The following is a 15,602-nucleotide window of genomic DNA, read 5'->3' on the forward strand; positions in this document are numbered from 1 at the left end:
GCAAGGAAGGGGGCAGGGGGGGAACAGGGGGAGGGTGGCAAGAGGAGAACAGGGGGGTGCTTAGAGAACAGGGGAGGGTGTGCAAGAGGAGAACAGGGGAGGTGCTTGAGAGAACAGGGGAGGGTGTGGCAAGAACAGGGAGGTGTAGGGAACAGGGGGAGGGGCAAGGGAGAACAGGGGAGGTGTGGCAAGAGAACAGGGAGGTGGCAAGAGAACAGGTGGCAGAGAACAGGGGGAGGTGGCAGGGGGAGGGTGGCAAAGGAGAACAGGGGGGAGGGTGGCAAGGAGAACAGGGGAGGGTGGCAAGGAGAACAGGGGAGGGGTGTAGGGTGGCAAGGAGAACAGAGGTGGCAAGGAGAACAGGGGAGGGTGGCAAGAGAGACAGGGGGGGGAGGGTGGCAAGAGAACAGGGGGAGGGTGGCAGGAGGTGTAGGGAGAACAGGGGAGGTGTGCAAGAGGAGAACAAGGAAGGAACAGGGAGGGTGGCAAGGAGAGAACAGGGGAGGGTGTGCAAGGAGAACAGGGAGGGTGGCAAGGAGGTGGCAGGGGAGAACAGAGGGTGTAGGGAGAACAGGGGAGGGGTGGCAAGGAGAACAGGGGAGAGGGGAGGAACAGGGGGGAGGAGGGTGTAGGGGAGAACAGGGGGGGGAGGGTGTACAGGGAGAACAGGGGGTGGCAAGAGAACAGGGGGGAGGTGGCAAGGGAGGGGGAGAGACAGGGGGGGGTGGCAGGAGAACAGGGAGGGTGGCAAGGAGAACAGGGGAGGGTGGCAAGGAGAACAGGGGATGGTGGCAAGGAGAGACAGGGGGAAGGAGGAGAACAGGGGGAGGGTGGCAAAGAACAGGGGGAGGAGCAGGAGCAGGGGGGAGGGTGGCAAGGAGAACAGGGGAGGGTGGCAAGGAGAGGGAGAACAGGGGAGGGTGGCAAGAACAGGGAGGGTGTAGGAGAACAGGGGTGTAGGGAGAACAGGGGGGAGGGTGGTGGCAAGAACAGGGGAGGAGAACAGGGGGGGTGGCAGGTGGCAAAGAACAGGGGGGTGGCAGAACAGGGGGAGGGTGCTTAAAGGAGAACAGGGAGGTGGCAAGGAGAACAGGGGGAAAGGTGTAGGGGGGAGGTGGCAAGGAGAACAGGGGAGGGTGTGAGGAGAACAGGGAGGGTGGCAAAGGAGAACAGGGAGGGTGGCAAGGAGTGTGGGAGAACAGGGGAGGGTGTAAGAGGAGGGACAGGGGGAGGGGGCGAGAGAGCAGGGGGGGGTGGCAAGGAGAACAGGGAGGTGGCAAGGAGAACGGGGAGGGTGGCAAGGGAGGGAGGGTGGCACCAGGAGGACAGTGGCAAGGGAGACAGGGGAGGGTGGCAAGGAGAACAGGGGAAGGTGACAGGGAGGAGGGAGCAAGGGAGGGATGTAGGAGAACAGGGGAGGGGTGGGAGAACAGGGGAGGATGGCAAGGAGAACAGGGGGAGGGTGACAGGAGAACAGGGGAGGGATGGCAAGGAGAACAGGGGGAGGGTGGCAAGGAGAACAGGGGAGGGACAGGGAGGAGACAGGAGGTGGCAAGGAGGAACAGGGGGTGTAAGGAGAACAGGGGGTGGGGAGACAGGAGGGTGACAGGTGGAGGACAGGGGGAGGGTGTAGGGAGAACAGGGGGGAGGGTGGCAAGGAGAACAGAGGGTGGCAAGGAGGCAGGGAGGTGGCAAGGAGGGAGAACAGGGGAGGGTGGCAAGGAGAACAGGGGAGGAGTGGCAAGAACAGGGAGGAGGGGTGACAGGAGGAGGGTGGCAAGGAGACAGGGGGAGGGTGGCAAGGAGAACAGGGGAGGGTGACCCAGGGAGGACGGTGGCAAGGAACAGGGGAGGGGATGGCAAGGAGGAGGAACAGGGGGGGAGGGTGGCAAGAGGAGAACAGGGGGAGGGTGGCAGGAGAACAGGGGGGAGGGTGGCAGGAGAGAACAGGGGAGGGTGGCAAGGGTGAGAAGAACAGGGGGAGGGTGGCAAGGAGAACAGGGAGAACACGGGGAGGGTGGCAAGAAAAACAGAAAGAAAAAACAGGGGGGGGGGGAGGGTGGCAAGGAGAACAGGGGAGGGTGGCAGGGAGGACGGTGGCAAGGAGACAGGGGAGGGTGGCAAGGAGAGCAGGGGAAGACGCCAGTACTGACTCAAGAGGTTCACGGGAAGTTATGGATTACCTGAAGAATCTCAACCTAACCTAACCCAACTTATTTCACCTCAAGATTAACCTAACCACCCTATCACTATTTGGGGGATGAGGTTAGGTTAGGTTAGGTTAGCGTTAGGTTAGGTTAGGTTAGGTTAGCGTTAGGCTAGGTTAGGTTAGGGTTAGGTTAGGTTAGCGTTAGGTTAGGTTAGGTTAGGTTAGGTTAGGGTATTTAATCTTGAGGTGAAATTATATAAAAAAGTCTTGAGATGTTTCAAGTATTCTCTAATCAACATTATCTATGGGACTCAAAACTAATGTTGATAAGATGAGGAATTTGGATCACTTAACAGAAAATAGTGTATCGGTTTTACAATTGTCTGCCATGTGAATAAGAAAAATGGAGCCCGCCTGGCGAGTTTTCTATACAAAGAGGATAACTAAAGTAGATTCGGAAGCTTCCTACCACCGTATAGCCTTTAGATTCCAAGTCTGAGTTTTCACTTTTTCCCAATATTATCATAGCTAGTGTCTACGGCCCCATGTTTTCTTCCTCGTTTCTCGCCTCCTCTCTTCCTTCCCCTTTCTTGCAACGTCTCCTCCTCCTTTCCCTCCCCCTCCTCCTTTCCCTCCCTCTCCTCCTTTCCCTCCCCCCTCCTCCTTTCCCCCTCCTCCTTTCCCCCTCCTCCCTTTCCCCCCCTCCTCCCTTCCCCCCCCCCCTCCTTCCCCCTCCTCCTTTCCCCCCCCCTTCCTCCTTTCCCCTCCCCCCTCCTCTCCCTCTCCCATTTCCCTCCCCTCCTGCCCTCCCGTCCCTCCTGCCTTGCCTCCTCCCCTTCCCTCCTCCTCCTCCTCCTCCTCCTCCTCCTCCTCCTCCTCCTCACCCCATACGCACCATGCGAAGTACTGATACCCGAAATACTAATATTGACTCTGATAACGCGGTGATTGTGAGAGATCCTTAATTAATGGTATCAATTGTGTGTGTGTGTGTGTGTGTCCAGTGGTGGATCATATTACACTATAACGTTTACCATCCACCCACGTTTATTCGTACACTATTAAACATTTATTATCCATCATTGTTTACTCTACACAAACATCTATCCTACCACCTTTCTTGTAGACAAACGCTTATTATACACACGTTTTATTATACACCCACGTCTGCTATACAACAAACGTTTCTTGTACACCCACGCTTTTTAGTCTTAGACAAACCTGAAAAAGTGCCAAATGGACCCCCCCACCTGGGAGTCAATTACTCCACATCGTAACGCTTGGAGGAGGAGCACCACACGATTTAATACATATGTTCCCTTAACTGGTGGCATGAGTAGGCCTGTAACTGACTCCTTCTGGTTAATAGGTCTCACTGAAATACCCCCAGCATACTCACTATAACACCTCCAGCATACTCACTATAACACCTCCACCATACTCACTATAACACCTCCAGCATACTCACTATAACACCTCCAGCATACTCACTATAACACCTCCAGCATACTCACTATAACACCTCCAGCATACTCACTATAACACCTCACTATAACACCTCCAGCATACTCACTATAACACCTCCAGCATACTCACTATAACACCTCCAGCATACTCACTATAACACCCCCAGCATACTCACTATAACACCTCCAGCATACTCACTATAACACCTCCAGGATACTCACTATAATGCCCTCAGCATACTTACTATAACACCTCCAGCATACTCACTATAACACCTCCAGCATACTCACTATAATACCCTCAGCATACTCACTATAACACCTCCAGCATATTCGCTATAATACCCTCAGCATACTCACTATAACACCTCCAGCATACTCACTATAACACCTCCAGCATACTCACTATAACACCTCCAGCATACTCACTATAACACCTCCAGCATACTCACTATAACACCCTCAGCAGTTACTATATCATCATCAGGTCACCATCTCGTTACACTAAAATACTTGTTCTCTCTCTTCCCTTACAGTCGAAAATGGTTGCCGCCCCCTCTACGGAAACTGAGTCAAGGCCGAGTGGAGCGCGTAACGTCACCCTCAGCTCCCGTGCCGGCGCTTGAGCCCACCCACAACAAACCAGACCACGCCCACAACAGACAGGAGCACGCCCACAAACACCCGTTCAGGAAGGCGAATTCAGAGCGGCGTTTCAAGGTAAGGCCGCTACTACTTCTGGGGGCTGCCTAGAGGAGTCCTTTTTGTTACTTTAAACTGAAATGACTTAGATAAGTTTAAGGTATTTTAGATAAGGTTGAGGTAGGATCTTGAGGTAAGGTTTAGGAAGATATTGGAAGCATAATGTGTTGTCTAATGGTAGACCCTGCTGCCATATGGCATAACAAAAATTGTGACCAAGTCCCAGGTTGTTGATCTGACTTTCTGCACCATTTACACACAATTGCAGGGTCTCAATTGTTTCTCTTACTATTGACAACACAACATACATATATTGTTTCTCACTTTTGATCTCTCTTTCATTTTTGTATTTCTTTATGGTTCTTTATTATTATTATTATTATCATTATTATTATTATTATTATTATTATTTTACTATTTTATTTTTATATTTTGTATTTTTATTAAAATTTATATTTACTTTGAATTATTATTATTATTATTATTATTATTATTATTATTATTATTATTATTATTATTATTATTATATTATTAGCCCCCCAGACCCTGATGTGGGTCAGTGACCTGTGCCTGGGCTAATCTTAAAAATAAATAAAAAGAAATTGATATATATATATATATATATATATATATATATATATATATATATATATATATATATATATATATATATATATATATATATATATATATATATATATATATATATATATATATATATATATATATCTGTCTGTCTGTCTCAGTGAGGGAGGGTGGTGCTCTAGTTGGGGTATGCGGCTCACTGTGAACATAAACTCACACCCAGAAATACTTCACCTGGAAGGATAAATTTCTACACCTGGGTTCTCACCCGATGATGCTGGAGGAGGTGTAGGGGTGGGGGGTGGTGTGGGGTGGGCGGTGAAGGTGCACTGTGCTCTAGTGTCAGCTGTAACACCGTGGTATCACCCTTAGGATGTACATTTATAGTAACGACCCGCCAGCTGAAGATAATGCTGGCCGTCACCACAACTCCCTCACCTAGTCCTCCCTTCTCTCACCATCAACTTGTGCTGTGAGAGACGATGTAGACCTGTGGGGGTTAGATCGCACGCTTTAGGCTCAGGGTGACTATGGGAAGCGCACTACCAACACTACACAGCAAGGCACGTTTATTACCAGGGTTCCTATACTGTCCCCCTTGTAGAAATACCGTCGATGAAAAAGGACCTCTAAATCACCCTTTCTAATATATATTATTTTTTGCTGTCAGAGTTGTTAATTAACACGTGTACTGTATATATATACGGGCAGTATGTACTTAACATCACTTAACCAGTAGTGGGCCATATAGTTGACCAAGTGCCACCATCTCAGGTATCGCGTTAGGTGAAGCTAATTCAGGTATAATTTGCCTACCACCGTCATTTTTATTATTACGGGTAGTGTGGGTGGGAGAATGGGTTAGGTGGGTTTTCCCTGTGTTGAGAGTAATGTGGGGAGGGCGGGCAGGGTGGGCTGTGGGGATTCCCTGGGCATGACGAGGGTAAGAGGGGGTTATCAGCCCTCCCCCTGTGAGTGTCACCCACTTTGTCTGACACTACTGACATCACCACCCGGTAATGACCCACACACACCCACCTGTTACAACACACCCACCTGTTACAGCACACCCACCTGTTACAACTCACCCACCTGTTACAACACACCCACCTGTTACAACACACCCACCTGTTACAACACACCCACCTGTTACAACTCACCCACCTGTTACAACACACCCACCTGTTACAACACACCCACCTGTTACAACACACCCACCTGTTACAACACACTCACCTGTTACAACACACCCACCTGTTACAACATTCGTTACTAAGCAGCTGTGACAATCTCTTCATCACCCTGTAGTTTGCATAACGTTGCCTCTAACTCGTATAAGGGAATCTAATCCTCGTCTGCGGCATGAGGTTGTAACACACGAGCTAACTTAACCTAACCTTATGATACCTGAGTCAACCTTACCATTAAAAAGAGAAACTTGCTGAGTTAAGCTTGTGGGTAGAATTTTGTCCACTTTCTAGTATTTATGTTGGGATTTTATTGTAGTTTTGTTTTACTTTTGCCGATTTTATGCACTTTTTTGTATTTAGTTACGGTTTTCTTCATTTCTGTATTTTGAGGGGATAGGATTACTTATATGGGTAATGTTTTGTACTGGGCATTGATGTTTGTGTTGGTTATGAAGCCACTGTAGGTAACGTAGAGAGAGTGTCAACAAAGAGGAACGATTGGTGGCAGACACAGAACAATAATAAACAAGATAACCTGAAGACAGTAAAGTAAGAGTGAACATAAACACTGTTGACTTGAGGGCAATTGTTGTTTTGTGGTAGAATTGTAAAATTGGCTTGTCGTCTTTTGGTTTCCGTAGTGACAGTTGCAGTTCGTGAAGTTTTGATTGGTTGTCGGTTGCCAAATGAGAACGCCACTTTTTTTTTTATCAAATGGTTGATAATGAAGCCAAAATTGGGCGGATTATAATCGGTAGAACAATTCTGCTTACTGTACTATCACGCCTTGTCATATATCACGCCGACACTCAGTTGACGGTCAATAGCCTCAGCCGAACCTAAACTAAAGTACGAGGATTACGACCAGCTGCGACTTCGGTTAGGTTAGGTTAGGTTAGGTTAGGTTAGGTTAGGTTAGGTTAGGTTAGGACTGGAGTTCACTGGCAAAGTCACCAACAATTTAAAATGCAAGAGGATCAAGTACACCAATCTAAACATTTCACAGCTGCGTATTTTTAGATGTATGTTCCTGCCTTATGTAAACAATACCCCGTCACCGTGTGTCGTCTCGTGCCAGTAGTTCCATCTCGTTGTGTTACTGGTGCATTGTGTGGGTTATTATCTCATTATTGTATTAGCTTATTGTGATATGTTGTTAGGTTATTGTAAGTCATTGTTATGTCCCCCGTCTAGGAGTGTTTATTCTGTTCGTCCGTGTGTTTGTTTGTTTCGTCTTTCCTTCTGTCTCCTCCCCGGTATTGTGGTGTTCACTGTTAAATAACCTAACCTAACCTATAGCTTCCCATGAACGGTTCTGAAACTTAGCACAAACATTCTGATGTGTGTGTGTGTGTGTGTGTAATAATAATAATAATAATAATAATAATAATAATAATAATAATAATAATAATAATTAACGGTTTATTGGAAGAGCTTGGCAGCCAGAAGGCTGAAAATATACAGTTACATAATTGGGGAATGGATTTCGATTTACAAATAATATACAAATAACGTAAGTGATACAAATAAGATATACAGTATAATAACTACATGGGAAAAGCTCAAACTACAGGGCATTTCAACATAGTGACAGTGTAAGAAGTAGTATTTACTGGGAGTGAATACACTGGTTTATTACAAGTTATTGATTATTTTAACAGTGGTTGGGACTGGGCTGTTCTTATAGCGATCAGTTCGTGCACGTATGGGCTGGATGCGGTTGAGGTGTCGAACAGCAATTCTCGGGCTAGGGATCTCAGGTGGTAGTAGGAGCCGGTTTCGAGGATGGTGTAGAAGCTTCTTACCAAATTTGCAGATTAGGTCGTGGTGATGGTCAGTGAGAGCCGAGAGGGTCAGTGTGTTGAGCGCTTCTTGATATGTGGAGTAGGAAGGGGAGAGAATAATCTTGTGTGTGTGTGTGTGTCCTGCTGGTATAGTTATCAGTTATTGTGGATGTCGTTAGTGTTGATGTTCTTTGTTGCGTATTTTTCGTTCACTTTTTTCTTCCTGTTTTGTTTCTTTTTGTTACTTCCTCCTGAGTCGCCGCCATGTTGGATTATACCGAAAGATTACACACACACACACACACACATTCTCTCTCTCTCTCTCTCTATGTGTGTGTGTGTGTACGAGTATCTGTTTTATAATTATGGGACTGTTATCTCAATTCGTCCCAAAAATTTCCAACCATAATTCATGACAAATACAGCCTTAAAGATGGTAACAATGGATGACGGATGTGTAAGAGCCAAGAGCCTTCCCCGCCGACCAGTGTGATGATAATTGTGAGGTAATGCGTCACCAAGGAGTCATAGTAACCATCTCCCCTTCCGTGGTACCTAGTGTGTTGAGGTTGGGTTAGGTCCGGTCCAAACCACCCTGGCCCAAACCAAACGTCTTATATTCGTCTTGAAGTGAGAAGAGTATTTGGGAACTATACGGAGCGTTCTCTTTCCCGTATCGTCCCGTATACAGCCAAACATTCCTCTACTATACACTGCTAAATGTCTTAATATGTGTTTACCTGAATATTTACTTAGGTTCGGTGTGTACTTAATGAGGAACATGGGGTAGAGATACAATATTTTCCCTGTGTTTGCTGTCCTCTGGCGGAGATGTTGGGGGGAAAATGATCAATAATATACCTGTTATGATTCCTCTCAGTTGTTTGGTAGGGGAAAGATTAATATTGTTTTCCACATTTATTTAGTAAACGTTGACATTTAGAAATATTGTTAAAATATTTCAGTAAAGTATGATAATATTTGGATTTTTCACGGTATTGTTATTAGAATATTGCCTAATATTCTTGAGGATTAATGTATATCTCTTCTTCCTGCAGGTGAGTGACGTGGCAGGTGAGGCGGATGACGCAGTAAGTAGCTTTAAGTAATAACATGATTCATGCAGGTTCAAAGCCGCGGGTGTTGCTTGTTCAGCTCACATATGATAAGATCGCCTCCTTCTCCCTATAGCTAGACGGTCGAGCTTATCAAATAACGTCTGAACAACCTACAGCAGTTAATACATGATTGTAGTATGTTATGTTCTTTAGTTATGGAGCTATAGGTGTTATTTGTTCAGTCCGTATTTGGCAACAACACCCGTCTGCACTGTGGCGATGGAGATTCATTACTGTTTGTGTTTTCCCAGGCATTTATGACCAGTTTTTGGTAGGAAATAACGAAGTAATGACTTGATTGCGTGTAATTATGAAACCACAGATGTTGGCAATACAGCCCATGTTTGGTAGAGACGCTCGCCTTCAGGTGTACAACAGGTGGAGGGTGGGAAACATACCTGGATTATCTGGAACTTAGACCTTAGTGGATGTCCCTACCTCAATTATCTGTTGTTCTTGTCTTGTGAATAAGGAAAAGCGTGATGAACCTACACTCAGACAAGGATTGTTGGTCACAGTGTCAAGGTTCGCGCGATGTTTCCCCCGACCTACCTACCTACCCACCCACCCACCCACCCACCCACCCGGCGCATTAAGTGAGGCTCGTAGTTGTGGCTAAAATGATGATACCCAAATTGCGCTGAGATTCCCCCACAATTTGATATATTTTCGTCCCGAGTTCAAGAAGAAGAAAAATCTGGGTAATTTAAAGATATTAGAGAACTCTGCACCAGGACACCTTGCCTCAGGACAGTCGTTAGTTGTTTCTTGACCTTTAATGATAAGCAAAAATGTTAGGTTAGGTTAGTTGAAGAAATTGAGGATTGACTTAACTTTTCTGTGGTTGTGTTAGTATTGGGTTGGTATACTCACAGAAGGAGTAGGTGTAGTGAGGGAGGGGGTGTAGGTGTACCGCAAGACACCCAGATAGCGGGGACACCAAGCAGCCAGGCACACCACCACCACCCAGTACACTTATCAGAATCTACTCTTTGGGTTATGGGCGCTTGTGGCTTGATGGAATTGATATATTCTCGCCTCGCAGGTAAAGGGACTTGGGTTCGATCCCGGGCCATGGTGTAATTATGGGTAAAAAGAGGAACTGGGATCATGGTTAAGCAGTGTGGTATGTGAGTTGTCCGATGTTACTGGGATATTCATTGGTTTGGTTAGGTTAAGTCTGACTGTTTCGAAAGATGAACACTGAAGGCCTGGGGGCTGGTGGTGATTGTCAGGAAAATGGGGGAGTGGGTTGGTGGTGAGGGTCAGGAAAATGGGGTGGGTTGGTGGTGAGGGTCAGTAAATGGGGTTGGAGTCAAGAAAATGGGGAGTGGGTTGGTGGTGAGGGTCAAGAAAATGGGGAGTGGGTTGGTGGTGAGGTCAGGAAAATGGGGGAGTGGGTTGGTGGTGAGGGTCAAGAAAATGGGGGAGTGGGTTGGTGGTGATTGTCAGGAAAATGGGGGAGTGGGTTGGTGGTGAGGGTCAGGAAAATTAATGATAAAGAAAGGAAATACTGTAAATATAAACAAACTCTTGCCGCAAAATAAACAGAATGAGGCAATAGAATGTGTGAATCAGTTCAGGAAGAATGAAAACAATCCGTCCCCCACCACAGCTCACTTGACGCCCTCACTTATGGCTTGTGTAAATGTTTCTTGAGGATAATTAAACCGTAAGATTCATTGATTAGAAAGACTCCTAACCTAACTTAGTCTAACCTAACCTCACCTCACCCAGCATTGCCCTACTTAACCTATATTGCCCTTTCTTAAATATTGCCTTGTCTAACCAAACCTAATCTTGCATAACTAATCTTACTTAACCCTAACCTAACTTATTACTTAGTGTCATTTAGTATTTTATAATAGGAATCACTTTTAGGTGATAACTGTAAACAAAAAAAAAGCGGGGAAGAAAAAGTTTTATCCTCCTGTTTACCTTTTGTGGTTTGATGACATCGTGAGGTGAGGGAAGTTTACAGGTAGTTAGAGGAAGGAGGTTGAGGGTAGATTATATGACGTGGTTATGGTGAAGGAGATTACAAGGAGGAGGAGAGACCAGGTGTGGAGGGAGAGGGGGTGGAGAGAGAGAGGGAGGAGATGATGGTGTACAGGAGATTGCTAGGATGAGGAGAGGCCAGAGGTGGTGGTTTGTAAGTGGGTTAGGAGGGAGGGGAGGGCAAGAGGTTGAGGTGAGGGAGGGGCAAGAGGTCGAAGGGAAGGATGAGCAGCTTTTGAAGAGGTTGAGAGGAGGGAGGGAGGGAAAGAGGTTGAAGGGTGGGAGGGAAAGAAGGAAGGAGGGCAAGAGGTTGAGGTGAGAGAGAGCAAGAGGGGAGGGGGAGGCACTGTATAAGTTGTAGCAAGGCTGTGTCCTTCCTTCCTTCCTTCCTTCCTTCCTTCCTTCCTTCCTTCCTTCCTTCCTTCCTTCCTTCCTTCCTCCGGTGCTACAGGTGTGTGTCTACAGGTATGGGCACATAACCCCACACTCTGCCATCTTGTTCACAGATAATCACGAGTACTGACTTTCATCCTCTCTGAAATAGGTCAACTACTTGACCTATGATGACACTTATGGTAATTGCGCACCTGAGATTCTGCTTCCCAGATGGGCACTGTAAACGCTTCAGTGCTGTACCTTGCACAGGATGTAAGGGGGTGCCCAATAAACTAGCTCCCTCCGGGGCAATCTAAAAAAAAACTCTAGATTCATAGTTGTGAGAGAGTGGGCAAGCAAGAGAGAGAGATTTAAGTGATTGATTGATTGGGAGACAATAAGTAAGAGCTCAAGTTCTCAAAGATTCGTAAGGTGAATATTGTCCTCAGGTGAAGATAAAGAGCCTCCCCTGGTAACATTAGAGTTGTAGTTTGATGACGCCATTTTTAGTCAACATGAATGTGTCACTTATTAAATTGCCTTGTTAGATGGTTTTAAATTTCCAGGTATAGAGGATCACTTGACACAAGAGTTATTGAGGCTGGGTTGGGTGTTGTGTGGCACTAAGTGGGAAGGGGAATTAAAAAGGTTGAAGGCGAGGTGTCGGCGTGGCACTGCAGGGTTATCAAGGTCAGAGAAGTTAGTGCCCCACATATGGCAACAGCTATGCACATGTTTTCGGCTGAGCACTTTGTGTTGGTGTTAGGGAGCTGAGCGTCGACCCTAGGCCTACAGGATGTGTCAGAGTGTAGAAACAGTCGTTATACAAGAACTGAGACAAATGGTTAGGTCAATATCAGAGGGAGTTTTGAAGGTCGTGGAGTCAAGAGTGAGCTGACGAGCTGTCTCCTCTGTCGTGGTGGCAACTCAGGTCCAGGCCGCTGTTTACCTTACCAGTTCCTTCACCAGTGAACTACTGTAGTGATTCTTTATCTGTCGAGTAAGATACAGTGTGAGTTGTATTCGCGAGAAGAATGTGGAGAGGAGAGAGTGTTGTGTTTTTGGTAAGGTGTTGGTGATGTTTGGTTGGATAAGGGCTGGGTGTAGCGCGCGTTCTGAGGCTAGGGTTGTGTGAGTGAGGGCGGCAGTGTGTGTTGGTGTGCTGTAAGGTGAGGAGTGAGTGTCGCGCGCTCCTATCTTCCTCCCTCCCGTTTCTCGCCGCCGTAGGCTCTCTCACCTCTCATGGGTCACCTCGGCTTGACCCGCCATATGACCCGAGATTTCGTCGCCTTTCAACTGATAGATTAAATATTACTCTGAAAGACGAATGTTGTGTTGAATAAGAACAATTAAGTGTGACGTTCTCAAGAAACGCTCAATTGAGTGGAAAACTTGAAGTATTGTCCTTCGGGGATAAGTGATGGTGTAAAAACAATGTTAGTGACACATATGAACCAACAGTGACTCGGTTTTACAAGTGAGGACTGGTAGTGATCGTTAACGTGTCTGAGTGTGGGTAAAACTTGGTGCATATTAACATGGTTGACACCGGCACAAGTCGTTTGTGTGGCCAACGCCGTGTTTCCAACAGTGGCCAATAGTGCATATCTACAACTGGCCGTATTTATGTGTGGCCCTCAGTGGTGCAGGTTGTCAGTGAGTGGCACCACCCCAGGCAAGCTGTGTCGCGTGTTTCAACTCTCTCTGTGTTTATAAGTGTGGTCAACCGTGACGGTGTATTAAGTGTGTGTGTGTCTGCCTCGCTCCTCTTCATCTCTCCACTAAGTATAAAAGTGACATACATGTTAACTACAAGACACTAATAAGTAATAGTCATAAGTAATAGGAACAGTAATATACCCATTTAAAGATCAGAACACCTGGGTTAGATCCTTGACCTACGCAGTCTTATTAAACCTGACCAGACCTAACCTAGTATTATCATAGGACACCTGTCATCACCAGCCCTAACTCACCTCTATTAAACGAACTTGAATATATTTATGATAATGATTTTTTCTTACTCTTTATCTGTATTTAATTATACGCTAATTAGTGAAACGTCGGTGTGTGTGTGTGTGTAAGTAGCGGTTTACTTATCACACTTGCATCAGTTTTGTAAACATATCCCGGCGAGGTCAGGTTAAATATGTAGTTTCTTAATTATATACTTTGGGCTTTGTAACAAAAGTTGTTGTTTCCTTCTCAGACAGACGCCGCGAGCTCAAAAAAATAAAATTAATAAAAAATAAACGCAACTACAAAAAAACACGCCATTGGATTGATATTATTCCCTCCAGCTAAGAAAGTTATATCTGCGTTGACCATTAAACGGAATTTTTTGCTCATATATTTTATTTTTTATCGTGTTTGGAAATGTCTTTTATTTATCTCGTGAGATAAAACTAAAAATCCGTTTTTTTTATATACTTTTTGCGTTTTTAAGGATTGTGAAAATAAAATCCTACGGTAAGAATTACGTCCTTCTTGAAATTTCGTTATAATGGCTTAATTTATTTATTTTTATACGCGGCCTTATCGTGGTGCGGTGAGCCTTAATGTGCGTCCCATCTCATAGTTAGTGTAATATGTGGCTACACCACTCAATTAGGACAGGATGTGCACTGATATCGTAGTAAGTGTCTGATCTCCAGTTGCTCCTTTAGTAAGTGTGGCGAATGATGGTAGCTCTTACGTGTCTTGTTTCTAAGTGTGGCCAGGAGTGATGACTTTACGTGCCCCGTTTCTAAGTGTGGCCAGGAGTGATGACTTTATGTGCCCCGTTTCTAAGTGTGGCCAGGAGTGATGACTTTACGTGCCCCGTTTCTAAGTGTGGCCAGGAGTGATGACTTTACGTGCACCGTTTCTAAGTGTGGCCAGGAGTGATGACTTCACGTGCCCCGTTTCTAAGTGTGGCCAGGAGTGATGAATTTACGTGCACCGTTTCTAAGTGTGGCCAGGAGTGATGACTTCTACGGCCTTTACGTGCACCGTTTTTAAGTGTCCAGGAGTGATATTTACGTGCCCCGTTTCTAAGTGTGGCCAGGAGTTGCGTGCCGTTTCTAAGTGTGCCAAGGGTGACTTACGTGCCCCGTTTCTAAGTGTGGCCAGGAGTGTGACTTTACGTGCACTGCGTTTCTAAGTGTGGCCAGGAGTGATAACTACGTGCCCCGTTTCTAAGTGTGGCCAGGAGTGATGACTTTACGGAACTTTACGGACTGCACCGTTTCTAAGTGTCCAGGGTGATAACTTTACCTGCCCCGTTTCTAAGTGTGGCCGGGAGTGATGACTTTACGTGCACCATTTCTAAAGTGTGTCTTTTACGTGCACCGTTTCTTAGTGTGCCCAGGAGTGGTGACTTTACGTGCACCGTTTCTTAGTGTGGCCAGGAGTGATAACTTTACGTGCACCGTTTGAGTGTGGCCAGGAGTGATGAAATTTTACGTGCCCCTGTTTGTGAGTGTGGCCAGGAAAGATGGCCAGAAGTTTAGTAAGTGTGGCCAGAAATGGGGGCTTTGACGTGACCCTCGGTTATCAGAATAAGTAACTAATTATATATCACAGACCGTGGTTGACCAGTACCGATTTAGGGGCATGTGGCCTTCATTGGTGGTGCTTGTGGATATAGTGTACACCGTTAACGTCCGTAGATATAGATATAAAGTATTTTAACTAATCCGTAATTATGTTTATATTCACGTCATCGCCCACAGTCGAAATAACTCGGTGTGTGTGTGTGTGTGTCCCGGTCACTTGTAGGTGGTGAGGCAGCGAACCTTTCATCTTCAGGTGTGTCAAATCCCCCCCCTCCTCCCCCTATCAGCCCTAGGTATAATTGGTCAATTCTTTCGTGGCTGTCTGTCTGTCAGCCTGTCTATGCTTGATTTTAGATTAGATTGCCCCCGAGGGGGCTAGTTTACTGGGCACCCCCTTACATCCTGTGCAAGGTGAAGCGCAGAAGCGTTTACAGCGCCCATCTGGGAAGCATGCGGAGTTCATGCTTGCCTTTATGACTCCTGCATTAAGGGCGTAAAAGCCTGAAGGGTCATGGGTTTTGTCAGCCAGTTACATAAAGTGACAGAATGATGTGTCCCCTTGGTCCCTGTTCACCTAGCAGCAAAGTAGGTACCTGCTGTAAATCGAAAGTTACGAATTCGTATTCAGGGACAAATTGTCGGAGCTTCCAATAACTTGCTTAGACATAAACCATTGACTCTTCAGGCTTCTATGCCCTT

General features: G+C 46.2%; 1 protein-coding gene across 1 annotated transcript in view; it reads left to right on the top strand.

Annotated features, from left to right (window-relative positions):
• Positions 1 to 15,602, top strand: part of LOC121867918 (triple functional domain protein-like) — a gene marked incomplete at its 5' end in the record, with an annotated part of 297,912 nt that overhangs the window by 172,094 nt on the left and 110,216 nt on the right. The window contains 1 exon segment of the mRNA XM_042368057.1: positions 4,152 to 4,335. Within this exon segment, the coding sequence (XP_042223991.1) occupies positions 4,152 to 4,335 (184 nt within the window).

The sequence above is a fragment of the Homarus americanus genome, unplaced genomic scaffold (assembly GCF_018991925.1).
Source record: "Homarus americanus isolate GMGI-L3 unplaced genomic scaffold, GMGI_Hamer_2.0 scaffold37032, whole genome shotgun sequence".
NCBI lineage: Eukaryota > Metazoa > Arthropoda > Malacostraca > Decapoda > Nephropidae > Homarus > Homarus americanus.